Raw genomic sequence first — 22,061 nt, 5'->3', positions numbered from 1 at the left:
CTCATAAAAACCAGAACATAGCTCAGCTTCAACACCACAGCTGTCTCACAGAACCCTAACATTTTACTCCGACCGTGGCATTTTCATGCAATACATGTAATTACGGCATTGGGGATAGAACTGCCAACAAAATAACAGTCCGGGCCCCTCAAGGAGGCTACAGTCTAGTGGAAGAGAGAAACCAGTAAATCGTGCAAACACACTAATATCTAAAACAGAATGCTCTGGGAGCACACAGCTGAGAATCTCACTGCATCTGGTGGGGCTGAGGCAAGGGCAGGAGTCGTCCAGGAACAATTCCCAGAAGAAGTTACATTCAAATTGAATTCCAGAGTAGGAGGTGAGAATTATTCAGGTCCAAGGCACTGGGCTGAGAATTCAGATGTAGGACGGGAGAGTGGTGGCCAAGGGCCCAGCAATAGCAGAGTCTCACAGTGAGAGTGAGAGAGAGAGAGAGAGAGAGAGAGCGCGAGAGCGCATCCGCATGCAGTGCTCTTGATGGGCTAAGAAAAGTGCCATATGGCTGGGTGCAGGGGTGAGGTAGAGGGGAGGCCAGGCCAGATGGTGAAGGGTCCCGTAAATCATGGAAAGAAGGCTGAGCTTTCTCCTGAGCTTCATGGAGGTCCACCGATGGGTTCTCAAACGGGCTAACATGTTTACCGGGTTTCAGAATGATGGCTCCAGCTGCAGCTTGGAGAACGAGACGGAGGGAAGACGACATGCGGGGTGCTACGGAGGGTGCTGCACACATTAGGAGGAGACGTGGTGGCCCAGGACAGCGGCAATGGTGAGGGCGGAGAGAAAGGCTCCCACCAAGGAATTTGGGACGAGGACATCCAAGCTCAGGGACAGCCGGGGAGAGGGAGGAGTCAGTCAGGAGTGCAGACCGGAGTGGACTGCTCAGGTCTGGAGCCCAAGGGGAGGTGGAGGGGGGCAGGGGTTCCCACGGAAAGGCGGTAGTGGGACTGCGGAGAAGATGGACTGGCTCAGAGAGCACGCGGAGTGAAACAGGGATCTACACCTCAGAAGCCTGAGAAGGGCAGGGGAAGGCAGGCCGGTGGAGGGAGGACAGGACAGCCGGGCGGTGAGCTGTCTGCACTGACGCCGAAGGGAGAGACGGTTTCAGGCCCAACTGAGCGGCTGCCAGTGCCCCCCAGCCCGCGCACCGCATGCTGTCAGTCTCTCTGAAAAACACTCACTTAGGACAATATGCTATATAAATTGTCAAAATGATGGGAAAAAAATACTTTGGCAATTAATTTGTCTGTATTTTTTAACCAAAAAAATTAACGTAAGAAATACATAAAGTTACAAAGAACTTGCCTGTTTGTATAAATGGCACATTCCTTGTTGTTAATCTTTAAGCATTCACTGTATTTACTAAGGGCATCTTTATAGTTTTTGTCCTTTACACATTGATTTCCTTCTTCTTTAAGGGTTTTAAACATTTTTTCATCTATGGGACACCCCCCAAGGGGGAAAAGAAAAGAAGGATTCACATAAGCACCTCCACAACATCTTCAGTACATATGTAAGCAGATATTCTCTTGCAAGTTAACCTGACCACTAACTACGCAGAGCTGAAGTTGAAGTGGAATGAAGCTTTGTATACAAATTAAAAAGACAAACTGACTATAAGTAAAAATCATACAATTACAACAATATTTTTTTCAAATTGGAAAATAAAACCTAAGTAATCACATCACTTTACCCATATTGGTATGTCTTCTCTACTGGAGATACAAACATATACAGTGTTTGGTTTAGTAACTATTTCACAAAAAATGCACAAACGAACCTGTTCACAGCTGAGATGGACGTCTGTCCAGTACCCCATCTCCTTGGAAAAACCACACCACACCTCCCTCGTTCTCCGTCCTGCAGTTTAGGTAAAGCGAGCCCTACCCTAGCCCAACTCTTTGGAGTAATCTTTGTGTTACCATCAGCACATTATACTTCCTTGGCCACAGTAATCTAACTCGTCAGGGATGGGCCTATGAGAGCCAATAAGCTACAACCAGATTTTTGTGGTCACTTCTGGTATCACTTGCTCTTTCTCCTAGAATATGAGAAGAGGAGCTACCCTGCCATCTGGTGATTACAAGGGGAGACTCTGTATTTCTAAGATGGGGTCAAAAAAAGCAAGAAAGAGGCCAAGACGGAGAGCTAAAGAAGAACCTCTGAGTCCTGAATCTAGCCATCCATGCAGCTACTCTACCTGCGGACGTTTCCATGATAGGAGCCAAGAGACCACCATTTTCCCTTATACCATAAAAGGCTGGGTTTTCCGTTATCTGCAGTGAAAGAGTCCCAACTATTAACATTTCCTGCCTTGCTCTCCTGCAGTGACCACAGCCAACTCTGCTTAGGGTTCATCTCCCCTTCCTAATGGTGCCTGTATGTCCACTCAGCTATCACCCCCCTCCTACTCAACTTAGGGGTTCAGGAGAAGCTGACCCCACCCATCAGGAACACAGGCCTCAGCCAATCGGGGCACGGCATATCCTTGTCATAGGGACGGCTCAGGAATGGGCACGTGACCCATTAAAGAGGTACCAACAGAACAGGAGTCAAGAAAGTAACAGCATAGATAAAAAAGCTAGGGCTTGGTTACCCTACCCAAAAAGCTAGGGTAACATAGTTTCTCACTTTTAAATTAATGCCACCCAAAGCAGTGGTGTCTCTCTCCCTTTGGACATTCACAGACCTCTACCCACAAAGCCTACAACTGCTAAGGTTCTATTATTTTCAGTCAGGACTGGAGCCCTGCTGAACCTTCAGTTACATGAGCCAAGATATTCCTTAAACCATATTAAGTCAATAGATTTTCTGTACTTGCAACAAGTTTTCTATGACACATAAAGTACGAAAACCTGAAGTTTTAAACCTATGTAATGAAATCTACCTAATGGAGTAACTTGATAGAAAACTGGAATCCATAAATTAAAATTTCAAATATACCTTTAAATTTCCAATCTAAACATCTTGATATCTGAAACTTATAGTATAAACTTGGAATGTAAACAATAATCTTATTTGTCCCCAGCACAAGGGCATAAAATAGTAACTTTTTGCCCTTTATTTCAAATCACAGAGTATTTCTAATGTTTTGTGTTTCAAAAGACCACACGATGGGACCAAATGACACTCCCCATACATCCTGCTGTATGTAGGCCCTAAAATAGAGTATCACAGGGATTCCTCCCTGCCCATTTGCTGAAAAGCTTTCCTTAAGCTTTTCCTCTCCCACTGTATTTAAGCTTTTGGCACCTATTCCAATAACCACATAAATCTGGAGAGAAAGCGCTGATTATACTCATGCTTGTGATTAGCTGACACAGATCTGCAGTGTAGTTAGACGTGCTCTTTGTTAATAAACAACTACACTTAACTGAGCAAATGCTTTGTGGGAGACTCCACTGATAGCCCGCTCTAGAAAACCAGAGAGCTCCAAGGTTTTCTAAGAACTGCCGAATAATCTTAAAGCCTTAGTAGATGTTCCCTGCATTTCCCTTCTATTCAATGAAGAGGATGAGGGTCTAACGGGAGCCACATGATGACTCAGGAATCTCAGGGTCTCTACAAGATAAGCCTCAACCAGGGACCCACATGGAGTCCCTAAGCAGGAAGGAAAAATGGGGCCTCAACCGGCTTTTAGCAGAAAGCAAGAGTGGGGTCCCATTTATTAAAGACTTTGCACAAAGCAATGAGGTAGGTACTATGGGAATGTAGATATGCTAACAACAATGATATAAGGCAGAAAGAAATACCTGCTAGATATTTATGTGGTAGAGCTTTGTTCTTTTATTTCAAACACACCAATCTTATTACTTTAAGCCCTGCCACATACAGGTGTAGGAAAGAACTACATGCTACTTCTTTTTAAAAATAATACTGTTAACTAAACCTTTATTAAGTATTTTGTATGCAAATCTCCATTTATTCCTGAGAACAAGCCACAGGACAGTTATTCTAATCCTCCCCTTTCATACACACTAGACAGTGGATGTGGTAAGCAACTTCTTACAACTGTAGAGGGCAAACAGGGTCTTAACTTAAACCTGGGTCTGATGCCCGAGTGCATGCCCTTATCCTTCTGCTTTCCTGTGAAAACAGACACGCAGCTCAAGATAACTTCGAAAAGAAGGATGTGTAGGCTTCCCCCACCTGCGATGCTGGGCTGGGGCCGGCTGCAGGAATCTCCCCCTTGGTTGGGGGGCGTCTTGGCCACAGGCTGCCAGGCTCGCACATGTGCAGCAGTGGGCACAGCAGGAATGGGTGACAGCTTCTCCCGCCAGCTTGGTCCATCCAGATTCATTAAAATTCTTGTTATTCTAAAAAGAAAAGGAGTTTTCTCTATTGATCATGTCATTTTTTTATATCACTGAAGCTCAAATCAACAGTAAGATTTACAGTGCTGCATTTGTGTACTTCCCTACAGAAAACACAGTCTTAAGCTATCTGCTGTCCCCATAAATGGTCTTTAAAAGGATTTTTAAAAGTTGCCCAAAACTATGTTAACTTTAGATCCTTTTTGTATCAAAAGAAAAAATGAAGGCATTTCTAATTGGTTTAAAAATTTTTAAATGCATATGTGATGTGATAAAAAAGTAAAATATAAAGGTAAAATTTAGGAGGCCTAGCAGAAATGTCCCACATGATTATCTAATGTAATTACTAAACTGATAATGCATTACTCTTGAGAATAATCAAAAACACTTAGAATGTCTATGCCCAAACCATACACCAAAGACAGGTATACAAGACCGCATGAGGGCAAGCTGCTGTATGGAACACTGTTTTTTGTTTCCTTTTTGGAACATTATTTTTTCTTAGAACATTTTTTACATATGAAATAGTCTTACCTTGAAATTTTTTTTGTCTCTACAATTATCCAATTACTGTGCTTTCATATACACAATGATGAAAGGCAGGATACTGGAAGGGCCCTTACGTTATTAATTTACCTAATGGCCATCATCAAGTTCAGATTAACATCCCTGATTACCACTTTGTCATCATTTTAAACATACACATTGTCATATTTAAGTTTAAAGACAAAACTGAATTATGTCTTTCAAATGAAACTGGTTTAAAAAAGGTGTTCCAAGACTGAGAAGATTTACAGGTAATTAGTAGAACACATTCAAGTTAGCTAACTCAGCAGTACTTTTTGTGTGAGTAGTTTTTATATTTATACAGAGACAGATACAACCCACATACTTTTTTTACAGTTTAAACTAAAATTTCAATAGTGATCTTTGGTTATGCAAACCAAATCTCATACATCTTAGTGTAAAGAAACTAATTTCAAAAATAATGTAAGACCACCCACAACTGCAGAAGAAAAAAAAAAGCTTTAGAAAAGAGAATTTTCAAGCAAAACTTGTATTACCAGCAGAGAGGAAGGAAGAAGCAGCTGAAAAGAGATGATGTGTTGCCAGGGAGTAAATAAGTATATGCAGGGAAATTTAACATATAAGATTCCTGGAGAGGAAGAGAGGAATATGGTTAATGGAAGACAGAAACAAAATAAACCCAAATGTTTAAATTAAAAAAAAAAAAAAAAGCTGCTGTTGCTCACATGGAAAAGCAAGCATAAATATGGGATTCATGAAAAAGAACAGTGAAATTTTATGGGTATTGTATAGAAAAATATATATGGCAAACCAGACAAAGCCTCCTCATCTTCTTATACAGTAACAGAAACACTCAATTAAAAAATGAAAGAATCTTAAAACTCAATCTGTATAAAAGAACCTAAGTACATATTAAAAGTGCAACACAATCCTCAAAAAGCTAAACATAGAATTCCCATATGACCCAGCAATTCCACTCCTAGATATACCCCAAGAGGAACTGAAAACAGATGTGCAAACAAAAACTTTACACAAATGCCCACAGCAGACGATTCCCAATAGCCCAAAGACGGAAACAACCTCAACGTCCATCACTGATGAACGGATAAACAAAACGTGCTATCTCCATACAATGGACTGTTATTCAGCTACAAAAAGAAACAAAAGCACTCACGGAGTCTACATACAACATGAACCTTGAAAACGTCACGCTAAGTGAAAGAAGCCAAGCATGAAAGGCACGGACTCTAGGATTCCACTCACAGGGACCGCCCAGGGCAGGTAGAGCCGCAGACAGAGAGCAGATGAGTGGCTGCCAGGGGCTGAGAGAAGGGATGAGTGGCTGTTCATGGGATACAGGGTTTCCTTTGGGGATGATGAATGTTCTGGAACCAGAGAGAGGTGGTAGGTTGTACAAGTGTACGTGTGAACTAAAGGCCACTCACTTGCGTACTTTAAAATAGTCCATTTTATGTTCCGTGAATTTTACTTCAAAATACATAGTGCAGAAGGTTCACAGATAGGAGTAATCACAGCCTCTCAGGTAACTACCCCTCCCTTCAGACCTTCCCGCCTATCACTGTGAACTCGCTTTCCTACAACACCTCCCAAGAGGCCCTTCCTCGCTGTCGGCTACTTCAGCTGTCTTCCCACTTCGTTTCATAGGAAGCCCAAGCTCTGTGAGAAGATCCTTCTTTCCCAATTACCTTGGAGATGACCGGACAGATGATGGCCAAATTAAAAGCCAACCAGAGGAGTGAAGAATGTGTTGAAGAATGAATGAATGAATTCATTCAACACATCTTACTGACGTTATCTACTGTATGAAATACTTCAACTACACAGACGGATAAAACACAATTCCTGACCTCAAGGAACTTCCAGTAGAATGACAGAAAAACAATTTTACAAAAAGGGAGGGACAGAGAATTTACAAATGATATGGAAGCAGGGTAATTAAGAGAAGGCACCGTGTTCCGGGGGAGCTGGGAAAGGCGCCTGAAGTAATGTACACTGGAGTGTAGGTGGGTCTATCGGGGAAAGTCATTTCCTGGAGGAAGCAAGTCCTCTCCTAAAGGACAGGAAGGAATTAACCGGGCCAAAAAGAAGAAAAGTGTCTCCAGGCAGCCGATGACATTTCAGCAAGGCAGCTGTGCCACGGGGCAAATGGTTGAGACTCCCAGGTGACGCTGTCCAAATTTTACAAGCTCAAGATCAAGAAGGTTGTGAAAGCCCAAGGCTCGATGAGGCCCCATTTCAGGTCCAATAACCAATGAATACCCCTTTCAGACATGGGTCAGACAGGTTCTGCGGGATCAGACCAGAACAGACACTCCAGGAAATGGCTGTTGGCTCTACATACAGATCTTTCTAACAGTCCTCTACAAAGTGCAGTGGGACTATGGGGGAGGTAAGGTGTATTTCATCAAATGAATTCATCCAAAACATGCCATTCTCCTCTTGCACAATTTTGCTCAAGGTCTCCTCCTGTCCCAACAGTCCTCTTCAAAGACCTCGTCAGGCGCTCGCTCTCCAACAAATGAAGCCTACACAATGGGGCCCGGCCTCCCTGTGATCTCCCCACCTTACTAACATATTTTCACTGCTGGGGATAATCTGTCTTCTATTTTTTTCCCCTAGCTATATTTGGTTTGCTTAAATACAGAAGCTAGATTATTTTTTCCTTTTTTGTCTTGGGGGGGAGCAGGGCATGGTACACCAGACCAACACAGGGCACAGTGTAACGCACAGAGTAAGGTATATTCTGGACAAATGGGATCAGAAAATAGAAGACATAACTAGCAATATTATCCAACTCAAAATTTTTTAATTTCACTTGAAAGCAATTTATGAAGTCTGGAAATTCTTACCTTCCCATGCTCACTCAGGGGGCAAATAGATCATAATACAAATTAGATCCAAATTCTTTGCTATTTCACCATATAAATTAATACTCATCCTATGATGAGTGTCTATTTAAAGGGCACAGAACACAAAATCTAGCAGGCTCATGAAGACATCCACTCTCCTGAGGAGAAACAATAAGCGGCTATGTTTCCACTGACAGATGTGGTGCAATGAGCATGTGCAAAACCCTGTAGGAGAAGAAGATTCGATATGGCAGTTTTCACTACATTCCTGGATCTTGTCCTAGAATTACTACTGATTTACAACATCACTGAGGACACCTTCCTAATGCCACAGATGTTTACAAATACTGTAAAATTAAATTCTGTGCATTCCGAACAGCAAAGATCTATATCCTAAGCTTAAAAAAAATTTTACTGTAATTAATGGACCAGGACGCAAATATAAAGGTGTCACAGGACAACTCAAAGTGGATTATAGGACAGTTAGAAATTAAGCTAGAGAGAGAACCCTCTGGTTTTGATGGGAGTGAAAACCATGCATACAAAGTGAGTAACTGAGGACATGTCTACACTCTGACAGTGTTCTCAGAGGGGAGAGAGAAAAACATGTAATTCCAGTACAGAACAAGACGCGAGACACCGCCTCAGGCTGGCTTACCTGTTAATACTGTCGTTTGCCAGCTGGATTCTGCAGTCTATCTGCAACACTGTTTTATAATCCACATAAGCTTTCTGATACTGCTCTAAAGTTTCATAGGCCATTGCTCGACGAAGAAGAGGTTTGACTGAGAATGGATGAAGTTCCAGAGCCCTAAGACAAAAACATTATGTCATTTGTTTTGAAAATTACTCAGCTTCTAGTAACTAAATATACACTATAGTACTAGACTTTCAGAAAAGGGTACAGTTGGTATTTCACACCAAGGACACAGGAATACACCAGAAAGACAAACTCAGGGCTAAAGAACAATCAAACTTGCGGTTATTTCCTTTATTTTATTTACTTTGGGTGGGGGGAGAGAGAGAGAAAAAGTCCTAAGCCGGCTCTACTCCCAGTGCAGAGCCTGATGCAGGGGCTTGGTCTCACAACCCTGAGGTCATGACCTGCGCTGAAATAAAGAGTCGGATGTACCAACTGAGCCACCCAGGTGCCTCCAGTTCCTTTATTTTAAACCTGTAGCAAAGCACAGTAGCATTTACTCTTCCCCCACTGAGACAGAGCTCCCTGGCAGCAGAGAGTGCGCCCCACCCTCTCCAATGCCCCATCCCTTCCCTCTGCCCTAACAGAGCCGACCATGGCACCAAATACAGTCAGCTTTCAACAGATTCTTGTTACCTACTGATGGATTAAAAGGAAAATTTTTATTCACACCTGTGTTTAATAAGGCACAGAACAGAACCACAAAAATCTGCATTACATTTTGAAAATCAGCTCCCTTAATTTCAGTTTATTATGATTTACTTGCTGGCAAAGGGCTTCAAAAATGGACCAGAGGGAAGGAAGTAAGTATACGATGATTTCTTGGAAGTCATGAATTTTCATCTTGCATTTTTTTAGGCTATGAAGTATTTCCAACATCACCAGAGATGTATTTCAAAGTTATGTTCCTTGGTTTTGTTTGAAGTAACTGTTTAAAGCTACTTCACAAACAACAGACTTCATTACATTCTGAAACAGAACAATCCAGAGACCATATTTATGAATGAAAACTATCATACACTTCGTTTTTGCAAACATAACTGAAACTGTAAAACATGGCGAGCAGAAATCCTAGGAAAAACCTACTTGCTAAACACCCAGCAGGAAGGGTCTGTGGCCCCGGCCCCCAGTATCAGGGACGGCAGGTCTGCTTCTCAGGGTCACTCTTCTGCTACAAGCAGTTTTCACAGCGGATGTGTAACGGGCTTCAGGGAAAGCACAAGTGAGGGCTGCTTTACTTCTTCTCCAACAGTCGTGGGGATCTGCTGTCTACTCCTGTCTACAGTAATCTGGCAAGGAGGAAGCTGACAGGACACCTGCCACCTGACACATCTGCTGCTGGAGACTCTCACCAAACTGCCCAAGAGGGCAAGTTCAAGTTCATGCTGCAGGTGAGGAGATGGAGGGGAAAGGAGTGTGATCTGCCCACAGGGCAGTTCTTTTGAATTTTGGCTTTGGGAAAGCCAGGACAGTGCCTGTTCCCAGTGCCCAGATCACCACCTGGCCCGTGGGAGGCACTTAGCCAATACCTCCTGAATGAACCTATGCTTTGCCTACCACACACATACAGAAATACCATAAATAAGGGAACTCTGCTGGAGTCATTCACAATTCTCCACATTGTACAGATACTCCATGGCAAAGGTGGGTATGCTCCCAGGCTGGGCACCATAGAGGCTGTCACTGACCAGCTGTAATTAATTTTGTTCTGCCTGGGTGTGTTACCACTGTGGGTTATTTTAAGGATCTCCGCTGTACTACACTGGGTTTAAAAATTTTTTTCTGTAAAATGTGTATTACTTTTATAACTTAGGAAAGTTAAAGCAAAGTAAAACTAAGGGGTGCCTGGGTGGCTCAGTCATTAAACGTCTGCCTTCACTCAGGTCATGTTGGGTCCTGGGATCGAGCACCATGTCAGGCTCCCTGCTCAGTGGGTAGCCTGCTTCTCCCTCTCCCACTCCCCCTGCTTGTGCCCTCTCTCTCACTCTATCTCCGTCAAAGAAATAAAACATTTTTTTTTTAAAAGTAAAACTAAGATCAAGTAAAAACTCTTAAAACACTAGAGAACTGATCTCTGAGCAAAAGAATCTATCACTTTTATTTATTTATTTATTTATTTAAAAGATTTTATTTATTTATTTGACAGACAGAGATCACAAGTAGGTAGAGAAAGAGGAAGCAGGCTCGTTGCTTCGCAGAGAGCCCAATGCGGGGCTCAATCCCAGGACCCTGGGATCATGACCTGAGCCGAAGGCAGAGGCTTTAACCCACTGAGCCACCCAGATGCCCCAAGGATCTATCACTTTTACCATTGCCTTAAATCTAGCTTTGTTTCATACTTAGGGGATATTAACAACATGAACCAAGATGACAAATGTGTATGATACTCCTACAACTACCCAATGTCACCACAATTACCCCATGTCCCCTCAGACTTCCAATACCCAAGGTGCTAGTCAGCCACTGAAGACGGACCCCAGGTAGGCACAGAATATAACACTGAGACGATGCATTCAATTTTCAGCACTCCCAGCCCAGTAAATGCAAGGTTTTTTTTTTTTTCTCTTTAACCACAATCCTGAAAATGAACATGAGCTTATAAATGGAAATTCCACTAAGAAAAAAAAAGGGGGGGGCATTCATTCATAAAAACAGAATTTTTAAGCCAGAGCTCACAAAGGCTTAACTATTCAAGTTAATACAGTTAAGACCCTGCCGAGTTTTAATTTGAAGCCTGTCAGAGAGCAGCAAAAAAGGAGCAAACGCAGAGAATTACCAGGCAACATTCATTTTTAGTCAATCTGTCAAATTATTCTCAATGGAAAGTCATCGGAAGGTTTTTTTTTTTTTTTTTTTTTTTTTTTGGTGTAGTGTAGATAACCTCAAAACGTTCTCTAGCATGGGAAAAGAGGGTTTGTTTTTGTTTTTAGCTGATAAACAATTCTGAAAACATAAAGCAATTTCTAGGACAATGGTTTTAAACTTTTTTCCCTGATTCATGGTTCACCTTGAAGACTAAAACAGAAACATGGAGACGCTGTGGTGTGGAGAGGGGCAAGGCCCAGAGTCCCCTTGAGCTCCTCAGAAGCCCCTTACTCTCCTAACAATGATCCATCCTCTCAGCACACCCCTGGGACACACCTCAGAGGAAGTGTTTCAGAGCAGGCCCCAGGAGTTCAGATGTGTAAAATCAAACACTTTTCCCCCAAACTGTATCAAAAGTTATTCTTCATAGGTCAAGCTATGAAAGTTAATTCACAGGTTCCCCTCTCTCCCTTATTTGAAAGTTTGCCCCCGTGAGTTTATTTTAGTTTTTTCTTGAAGTTTGACTCCTATTACGACTTGTCTTGGAATAAGGGTTCATGGCACACAAAACAACTCTCCAAAGAGGGGAGACAATTCAGTGAAAAACTAAAACATAGGTTTCCATGAAAATGTATGGAATTTTCTTTAAGTGAAAAGGAAATAGTCCTACTTTGGCTACTAAATGACTGCTGGTTCATACAGATTAAAATACATTTATTTCAACATGTTCACAAAAGAAAATCACGGTTTCTAGCATTAAAAGTAGTTTGAGGTTCACTGCTTTGGAGTAAAATCACCTCATGCCCCTTAGGTTGGGACTCACATGCCAGGTATCAAGAAAACACCTAAGTAGGTCGGGCTCCATAGAGGTCAGTACTGACCAGCAAAACAGGATTCCCTGGCCTAGAACACAGCTCTTATCTAAGGACATCTTAACTAAACCACCGCCCATCTCCCTCCCCACCCTAAAGCCAGTCTCCTGCTCTCCTTCCAGACAAACCTCCATTCTAGCCTTCTTAGACACCGGGGCTGGAATCCCGTCTTTGACTTCCTCCCAGATGTACACTGAAACACAACAAATTTTAGCAAGAAAATGCTACCTTAAACCATCTCACTTAAGGTTAAGGTGAGCCCGCTGTTTTGCTGTAGCTCTAACTGTAGGGTTCCCACATTTTAACCGTAGCTCTGAACTCCCTCACTAGGAAGACCCAAGATAAATCTAAAGGTTAACGTTGTTAGCCACAGACACTTGTGCTGCCTATCACAATGTGCTTGATATTCCACAAATTTGTATGGTTTTATTAGTTAAATGCAGTGGTAAATGTTTACCAACCAGCTCTCCTGAGAAGAAAAACCCAGATTTGAGGTGCTTGCCAATTTTCATCCTGTCAGTACTCCAACCATGGCAGATTTCAAGCTACCAATTTAACTTCAACCAGCTCCTAAAAATGTAATAATCAATCTGAGCCAGCCCAACAGTGGATGGGGTCTAGAGTCAGGGCCAAGTGAATATAAATAGTATTTATTTTAAATTTGAATATGTAAAATTTGCAAAAAAAAAAAAAAATCCAAGCCCCTCAACACCTTATTTTTAAAGTTTTTTTTTGTTTTTTGTTTTTTTTTTGACAGACAGAGATCACAGGTAGACAGAGAGGCAGGCAGAGAGAGAGGAGGAAGCAGGCTCCCTGCTGAGCAGAGAGCCCTATGCGGGGCTCGATCCCAGAACCCTGGGACCATGACCTGAGCCGAAGGCAGAGGCTTTAACCCACTGAGCCACCCAGGCGTCCCAACACCTTATATTTAAACTGTAGGCACAGATAGTAGCAAGTTTTTACCCATATCAATACACTGATACTAACACTGAAAAAAAATAATAAATTGTTCATCTTATAATGAGGTTGTCCACACAAGTTATTGTTCAACCTAGGGCTTCTGAGAGTGAAAAGGGGAGATGTTAGTAATTTGCCAGACAAGAAGAGTAAACCAGGACTGTGAGGGTCAAGCCAGAACACACAACTTATTTTTTAGATGCACTACTAGTAGCTTCTTTCCAAAGGATTTCTGAAACAGGCTTACTACTTGATGGTGGAAGAGAACAAATTTTTCATGTAAATACATTCACCAACCTCAGTATGTAACTTGTTGAGTACCATGGTTGCCTACAGTGCTTGAGGGATGCAAAGCTGTCTGAAACATGGGTCCTGACTTCACGGAGCTGAAAATCCAGTGTAGTGGACAACGCAAGTACCCACAGGTGTGAGAGTGATAGTGTACCGGTTAGAGCCATGCAGGGGACCAGGGAGCCTGAGGTGACCAGGAAGGCAAAGAAGAGGCGGCAACTGAGCAGGGATTTCAGAAGGCAAACGTGGGCAGAGGGCATCACAGTGGCCCAAATGAGAGCAGAAAGCTTGGGGCGGGGGGGGGGGGTCAAGTTGTAAGAGGAGCTTATAATTCTCTGCAACACCACACTGAGCCACGGAATACCTGTTTGAACCACAAAAATAATGCTTCAGGAAAAGTTGTTCTGATGCTACAGTGGAGGAGCCAAAGAGACTAGATGCAAGGCTTCTCCAAAATCTAGAACTAACCTGAAAAGAGCATGGATTAAGGTGGTGGCTGTGGAAATGAAAAGAGTTCGCAGTCTTCTATTAATTGTATTCGTATATATGAAGGAGAAAAATTTATCATTTTTATGTAGAATTCAATTAACATGTCTTTAAAGTCTCTAAGAAGTTAGATTCCTGCAGAAAATTCATTAAGCAATGAAATACTGCATTCATTCATCACACTGCTGACAAACCTGAAAACGCGCCGTTTACCTGTTACAGTCTTGAATGCAGCCGCTGCAGTTTCCTTCTTTTAGGTAACACGCCGCTCTATTTGAATATAAGATACTTAGATCCTCTGCATTTCCGCTTCCTAAAATCACAGTTCATTAAACACGGTTAAAATCCATTAGCGCAATCCCGGCTCCGCAGCAGGCGGACGCCTGAGGTCTCCGGGGGGCACTGCGGTCCCACAGGCCGCCCGGTGCCCGCAGTGGCCGCAGAGGGCGAGCCCGCGAGGGACGGACGCAGACGCAGACGCGCCCCGCCCGGGCACGTGCTGCGCGTTCCAGGGTGCCGCTCGCCCGGGGCCGTCCCACCGCGCGCTGGGCCCCGTCCGCACCAGCGCGAGCGCCTGTCATCCGGGCGGCCGCCCCTCGCCTACCTGCGGGCTCCAGCTGCGCGACCGCCGCCGAGTACTTGAGGGCCGCCTCGGCGAACTGGCCGCTTTTGAACAGCTCGTTGCCCTGGCTCTTCAGGTCCGCGGGGCCGAGCGCGGCGGCGGGAACCGGGCCCGCGGGGGCGGCGGCGGCGGCGGCGGCAGCGGGGTCCCCGGCGCCCCGCCCGCTGCCCGCCGCCGCTGGGGCCCGCAGACGGCCCCGCTTGTCCGCGCCGGCCCCGGGCGTCCGACCCCGCCGCGGCGCGCCCTTCTCGGGCCGCTTGCCGCCCTCGCTTTTGCCGGTCAGCTTCTTCTGGATGTTGCCCATGGCGCGCGGCTCGGCGGCGCTCCCGGGTCCCGCCGGCTCCGCGGCCTCTGTGGGAAGTGGATGCGGGAAGCGAGTGTTTGCATCATCAGGAGAAACTACCTACCGCGGCGGCCGCGGGGGAGCCCGGCGCAGACGCGCGTTGCAGCGCTCGCGGGGGCGGGTCGCGGCGGAGGCCCGGCGGGCACCGCCCCCGCGGGCGGGGCAGCGCTGTTCCCGGCACCTCCAGGGGCACGTCTGCCGCGGGGCCGAGTGCGGGGCCTTGCGCTCCCCGGGCCGCGCACCGAGCCACCCCGTAGTTAACTGGTTGAACGCCGATGGGCTTGGGACGCGAGCACGGCTCCTCAGAATCATTCCCTGAGTCCAAGAATCCGTGGCAGGTACAGCTTACAAAAACGTACCTTTCTCCCATTTCCGATTTATGAGTGCATGAAGTTACCAAACCTTGAGTACGATCATTGCACCCAAGAACGGGGTGCCCTTTTTCTTATGTTAAAGAACTGGGAGAAAAAGATAATTTGAAAGTGATATAAAATCCAAGTGAGTTAAGTCTTTTTAAATGAATTTAGCAAAGAAATTACATAATATAGGCCCCAAGTTTTTTAAGTGAGCCTTAAAAAACATCCATTACAATACCTTACTCAAGCTTAAATTCCTTTGATCTTGATCGAAAGACTTCAGGCATTAATCATAGCTTTAATAACTGATTACTGAAACTATTATTTTTAAATATGAAAATGATGTATAAATATTTCACGGATAGGTGTCTTACCAATATTTAAAACAAGGCAGTTATTTCACAGCACTGTTAAAAAACACCTAAGTACATGGGGCACCTGGATGGCTCAGTGCGTTAAAGCCTTTGCCTTTGGCTCAGGTCATGATCTCAGGGTCCTGAAATTGAGCAGCATCAGGCTCTCTGCTCAGCAGGGAACCTGCTTCCCTCTCTCTCTCTGCCTGCCTCTCTGCCTACTTGTGATCCGTCTGTCTGTCAAATAAATAAATAAAATCTTAAAAAAAAAAATACACTTAGGTACAGAGACTGCCAACAAATTCTAATCTGATTTCTTTTTAAAGTAGGCTCCATGCCAAACACAGGGCTTGAATTCAAGACCTGGAGATCAAGAGTGGCAGACCGCACCACTGAGCCCAACTAAGCCAGCCCCTCTAATCTGATTTTTTAGTGGATGTATTTTCCACTGTGTTTCAGGAGTGGTAAAGCCAGGATTTGAACCACAAGGACAAGGAGAATTGAAAACCACCAGTATTTAAATGAAAATCAGTGGATGGTCAACCTAAGGCAATCATTCAATATAAAAACACACAAATTAGTAAATATGAGTTTCTATATAGTGTAATAAACAAAAGAGGCTTCATTATGAAAGCAATAAAAAGATCTTGTTATAACAATAAATCCCCAGATTGGAACCAGTAGGATTATCAGAGCAAGACTCCAGTCTTCTTTGTCTGGTATCTGCTGCTCAAGTCCCCACCCAGCATAAAAACAGATGAAAGCACAGATTCCTGTCAGCAAAAACAATAGACAATTTAGTATTATTCTCCACTCCTTTGTATGTTATCCCCTCACATCTTACCAGTACTGTTACTAAAGAGCTGCAGATCATTTAGAACATCATATGGGTCAAGATCTTTACATATACCATTTTCCATTATACTAGGTGTAATCCTTACACCTAGTATTATCTCCCCCACTTTATAAATGAGGCAACAAAGACAGAAGGGAAAAGCTAAGGGCTGTCCCAGAGCCAAGAGAGCTAGAAATCAGCATAACTGGTTTACGGAATTCAAATGAAATGAACCAAAATTAACTAAAAGCCATACCTCTCTCCTTAAGACTGAGATGTCCTTGAACAACTCTGATAGTCTCTAAAGGTAAGCCAAAGCCTGATCCTGAAAGACCTGTGAGTCCTGGCATGTACTGTACTACCTGTGGGACATTCCAGAAGAGTTGTTCAGAAGGTGGCTCTAAATGCAGTTCAGAGGTGTGGCCTATCTTGAGTCTTCAGATAAGTCTCAGTTGACTTGGGAGTTGCTGATATAAATAGGATCATTAGAGTCTGGGTGTGGAAGAGGTCACTGAGATCTCCGGAAGGATCCCTAAGAAATACTAACACATAAAGAATGATAATAAGAAAAATCTTCAATGGAGATGGAGGAGTATCTAGAAATGAGAGAAAGCCCAGGAGGGAGTACTGCCTCAGAAACCAAGAAAGAATATTTTAGGGAGGAGGGAGTCAACAATAGTTAAGTATCAAAGGAAGGGATGGCCAGCAGCCTCAGCTGCCTAAGGCCTACCAACGACCATTAGATCTAAAGCCATGAGGATTTAGTTCAGTAGGCTTCAGTAGCTTGAGTAGTTGGTAGATGCAAAAATACCCAACAAAACACTAGCAAACTGAATCCAAGAGCATAGTACAAGGACTATACACCATGACCAAGTGGGATTTATCCCAGGAAGTAGTTCAACAGTGCAAAATCATAGAACACACCACATTAATAGAATAAGGGGGGGGGGGAAACCACATGACCTTAACTGACACTGAATAGGCATTTGACAAAAGCCAACACCCTTTCATGATAAAAAACAGAAAACTAGAAACAAGTGAAATTTCTCAACATGATAAACTACATTCATGAAAAACCCAATCAACATCATCATACTCAATGGTAAAATTCCCAAAGCTTTCCCCTAAAGCTCAAGAACAAGACAGGGATGCTGTCTTCACCACTGCAACTCAACATTATACTGGAAGTTGTAGCCTGATCAATTAGGAAGAAAAAAAAATACAATAAAAAAGCATCCATATTGGAAGGGAAGAAGTAAAACTATTTATTAATAGATAACATGATTATTACATATATTTTATATTATATATATGGGTGTGTCTATGTGTATGTGTTTATATTTGGGGGTATATATAATCCTAAAGAATACACATACACACATACACACACACAACTACTACTGCTACTACTACTAGGGCTAAAAAGCAAATTCAGCAGTTTCAGGGTACAAGATACACCAGCAATGAACAATCTGAAAATTACAAAAGCAATTCCATATACAGTAGCATCCAGATGAATAAAATATTTAAGGATACATTTAACCAAGGAGGTGAAAGACTTGTATGTAAAAAACTATAAATTACTGGATAAAAACCAGTAAATGAAAAGATATCTCTTGATCATAGATAGGAAGGCTTAGTGTAAAGATATCCAAAGTGATTTACAGATCTGACATAATCCCCTATCACATTTCTATAGGCTTTTATGCAAAAATGGAAAAGGAGATTCTCAAATTCATATGGAATTTAAGGGGTCCAGAGTAATCAAAACAATCTTGAAAAAGAATAACAAAACCAAAGGATTTACACTTCTGATTTCAAAATTTACTAAAAGCTTCAGTAACCAAAACAGTGTGGTGCTGACCTAAGGATAGACATCAAGGCCAACAGAATAGAACCGAGATTCTATAAGCCCATACATCTATGGCCAGTTGATTCTTGACAAGGATGTCAAGTCCATTCAGTGGGAAAAGCAGAGGCTAACAAATGGTGTTGGGACAACCAGATTTTTACATGCTGAAGAAAAAGCTAAGTTGGACTCCTTCCTACCTCAATCAATCAAAATAAGTCAGTGGCCTAACTATAAGAACTAAAACCACAAAATTCTTAGAAGACAACATGGGGGTAAATCTACATGCCCTTGGATTTGATGATGGATTTTTATTTAGCACACTGAAGTCACAGGCAAGAAAAGAGAAAAATAAACTGAACTCCATCAAATTTTAAAACTTTGCATACATGGATATTATTAAGCAAATAAAAACACAACCCACAGAAAGGGGGAAATTATGTGCAAGTCATATATCTTACCTGCAAGAGTCTAGTATCCAGATTATATAAAGTATATTCATAATGGAACTATAAAAAGACAAGCTAATTCTTAAATGGGCAAAGGACTTGAATAAGCATTCCTCTAAAGAAGATACACAAATAAAAATAATAATACACACATAAAAATGGTTAACGTAATAAGTCATTAGAAAAATGCAAATCAAAACTATAGGAGTTGCCGCTTCACACCCACTATAATGGCTATAATCAAAATGGCAACCCATAGCAAGCATTTGCAAGAATGTGGAGGAATTCAAATCCTCATATATTGTTGGTGGGACTATAAAATGGTGTAGCCATTTTGGAAAACAGCCTGGAAGTTCCTCAAGAAGCTAAACAAGAGTTATTTACCAAATAACCCAGCATTCTACTCCTAGTTATATACCCAAGAAAATTAAAAACATGCACACACACAAAACTTGTACATGAATTTCATAGCCACATTATTCAGAAGAGCCAAAAAAGTGGTGATAAGCCAAGTGTCCATCAACAGATGGAGAAAATGTGGTATTATCCATGCAATGGGGTATTATTTGTCAATAAAAAGGAATAAAGTACCAATACATGCAGCAACATGGATGAACCTTAAAAATATTATGCTTGTGAGGGGTGCCTGGGTTGCTCAGTGGGTTAAAGTCTCTGCCTTTGGCTCAGGTCATGATCCCAGGGTCCTGGGATCGAGCCCCGCATTGGGCTCTCTGCTCAGTGGGGAGCCTGCTTCCCCCTCTCTCTCTGCCTGCCTCTCTGCCTACTTGTGATCTCTGTCAAATAAATAAATAAAATCTTTTTAAAAAATTATGATCAGTTAAAGGAGCCAGACACAAAATGCCTCATATGTTATGTTTCCATTTATATGAGATTCTCAGCAGAGGCAAAGCCACAGAGACAGAAAGTAGATTAAAGGAGGGTGATGGATGTGACGGTTAGTGGGTATGAGATGTCTTTTTGTGATGATAAAAATATCCCAGGATTAGACGGTAGTGATGGTTGTACAACCTTGTGAATATATTAAAATCCACTAAATTTGAAAAGGGTGAATTTATGAAATATGGATTATATCTCAATTAAAAAAAAGAATGCTTATTTTACTTTACTCTTTTTTTTTTCTTTTCTGTTTTTCCATTTTACTCTTGACAACAAAGGATACTTTTTTTTTTTTTTTTTTTTAAAGATTTTATTTATTTATTTGACAGAGAGAGATCACAAGCAGGCAGAGAGGCAGGCAGAGAGAGAGGGGAGGAAGCAGGCTCCCTGCTGAGCAGAGAGCCCCATGCGGGGCTCGATCCCAGGACTCTGAGATCATGACCTGAGCCGAAGGCAGCGGCTTAACCCACTGAGCCACCCAGGCGCCACCAACAAAGGATACTTTACTGTTGTTTGTAGGTTTTTTTTTTTTTTAATCCCCCATCTAGGTCAATTTGATGGGAGAGAAAAAAAAATCTACCTTTAATTTTCTTTTTTTTGTTAGCAATACAAAATTTGTTGATCATTTAATTTCTCCATTAGTGATTAATTGTTCATATGCTTTGTTCATTTTCGTACTGGGCTCTTTTAACATTTTCTTATTATTTTGTAAAAGCTCTTCGTATTTTAAGGTTATTGACCCCTTGCCATTTGTCCTAGTTTATCATTTACCTTTTAATTTTTTTATAGCATCTCACTGATAATGGTTTTTCACTTGTATTTTTTTTTACTTTTTTTTGTTGTTGTTGTTTTATTTTTGTGTGTGTGCTTTTTTTTTTGTAAATGAACTTTTTTTTAAATTTATTTTTTATTTATTTTCAGCATAACAGTATTCATTATTTACTTTTTTTTTTTTTAAGATTTTATTTATTTAACAGAGAGAGAGAGCATAAGCAGGGGGAGCAGCAGGAGAAGCAGGCTCCCTGCGGAGTTCAATCCCAAAATCCTGGGATCACAACCTGAGCCAAAGGAAGATGCCCAACCAACTGAGCCACCCAGAGCGCCCCTGGTTTTTCACTTTTCCAGTCAACATCATTCACCTTTCTTTTCATGATTTTATCTATTTTTTAAAAAGATTTTATTAATTTATTTGACAGAGATCACAAGTAGGCAGAGAGGCCCGCAAAGAGAGAGGAAGGGAAGCAGACTCCCTGCTGAGCAGAAAGCCCAATACAGGGGCTCAATCCCAGGACCCTGGAAACATGACCTGAGCCGAAGGCAGGGGCTTTAACCCACTGAGCCACCCAGGCGCCTGATTTTATCTACTGTTTTAACTCCTGGAAATCCCTACCCTTCCACCTTCCTGATCCCCCCAAAGAATTGACATAGACAAGAGAAATAACTTTATTTTATTCTTCAGCTTGCAAGTTACTACTTAATCTTCTTATATTTCATTTTTAAGTAGGGATTAAGCATCAGCAGAACAAGGGAGGTTAGATGCTTACTTTCCTGTGATTACTTCTCCCAGACTCTGTAAGAAGACAGAATAAACACCAAAGTCTCTGACAGCTAGTGGTACACTGATGCTCTCAGTGCTCTCCACTAGGGAAGGAAAACTCAACGTGATGGGGAGTTCCCAAGAAAGCCCAGGAACTCAAATCCTTGGGTCTAATCAGCCTGGCAAATAGGTATTCCTTCAGATGAGTCCCTAGGAGGACAAGTGTCAGTTGTCTTGTCTCTGTACCTGATACAGAGCCAGGGATCAGTGTCTATTTAACCAACTGTACCGACTACGTCATACCTTAGCCGGGATGAGCTGGGCCTGCCCAGCCCGGGTGGCAGGGGAGCAGCGTGATCAGCTGAGCTCACACAACACTCAAAGCTGCATTTTCCCAGGGGCTTCAGCGCTCCCTGCACCATACCCCATAATGACCAAGAATTCTTTCTTGGAATGTGGTGGGAAGGGGAAACACATGCAAGGACCCCATCCTGATAACCTTCCTCTGGGCTTTAATAGGATTGCCTAAAAGTGACTTGCATTTCTCCTGTCTTGTCCAAGGCTCCAGGACCTCTTTGTACATGTCCTCTAACAATGGACCTTGGTAGAGGTGAGCATGAGACAGTCCTATTGACTTCATTTCGCTTTAAAAGGACTACTTCTGGGCTTCCAGCCATTTATTCCACCTAATTTTGATTTGCTTTCCTGATAAAAGGGAACTAACTAGTCTTAAAATTTATATTCCTATCAAGACATTTTTCTTTTCAGAATCTCACATATTTTTATGTATTCCTTAATCTACAAAATAATTATTGAGGGGCACAAATGCCAAGATCATAAATGATTCGCTTAGGGGCATCTGGGTAGTGCGCAGTTGGTAAAGCATCGGCTCTTGATTTTGCTCAGGGTCAGGAGATGGAGTCCTGTGTTTGGCTCTATGCTGGGGCTGGAGCCTGCTTAAGATTCTCTCTCTCTTCCCC

At 42.6% G+C, this 22,061-nt stretch overlaps 1 protein-coding gene across 2 annotated transcripts in view; it reads right to left on the bottom strand.

Annotated features, from left to right (window-relative positions):
* Window positions 1–22,061, bottom strand: part of SPAG1 (sperm associated antigen 1) — a 69,165-nt gene that overhangs the window by 10,722 nt on the left and 36,382 nt on the right. For both annotated transcript variants that reach the window (XM_045077989.1, XM_045077990.1), the window contains 5 exons: window positions 14,445–14,813; window positions 14,054–14,153; window positions 8,388–8,540; window positions 4,168–4,334; window positions 1,324–1,456 (listed from right to left, as the gene is read on the bottom strand). In XM_045077989.1, the coding sequence (XP_044933924.1) occupies window positions 1,324–1,456; window positions 4,168–4,334; window positions 8,388–8,540; window positions 14,054–14,153; window positions 14,445–14,813 (922 nt within the window). The remainder of the gene's footprint in view (window positions 1–1,323; window positions 1,457–4,167; window positions 4,335–8,387; window positions 8,541–14,053; window positions 14,154–14,444; window positions 14,814–22,061) is intronic.

Source organism: Mustela putorius, unplaced genomic scaffold, assembly GCF_011764305.1.
Source record: "Mustela putorius furo isolate JIRA1106 unplaced genomic scaffold, ASM1176430v1.1 tig00000228_pilon_pilon_pilon, whole genome shotgun sequence".
Classification (NCBI taxonomy): domain Eukaryota; kingdom Metazoa; phylum Chordata; class Mammalia; order Carnivora; family Mustelidae; genus Mustela; species Mustela putorius.
This window is presented reverse-complemented; position numbering and strand designations above follow the sequence as displayed.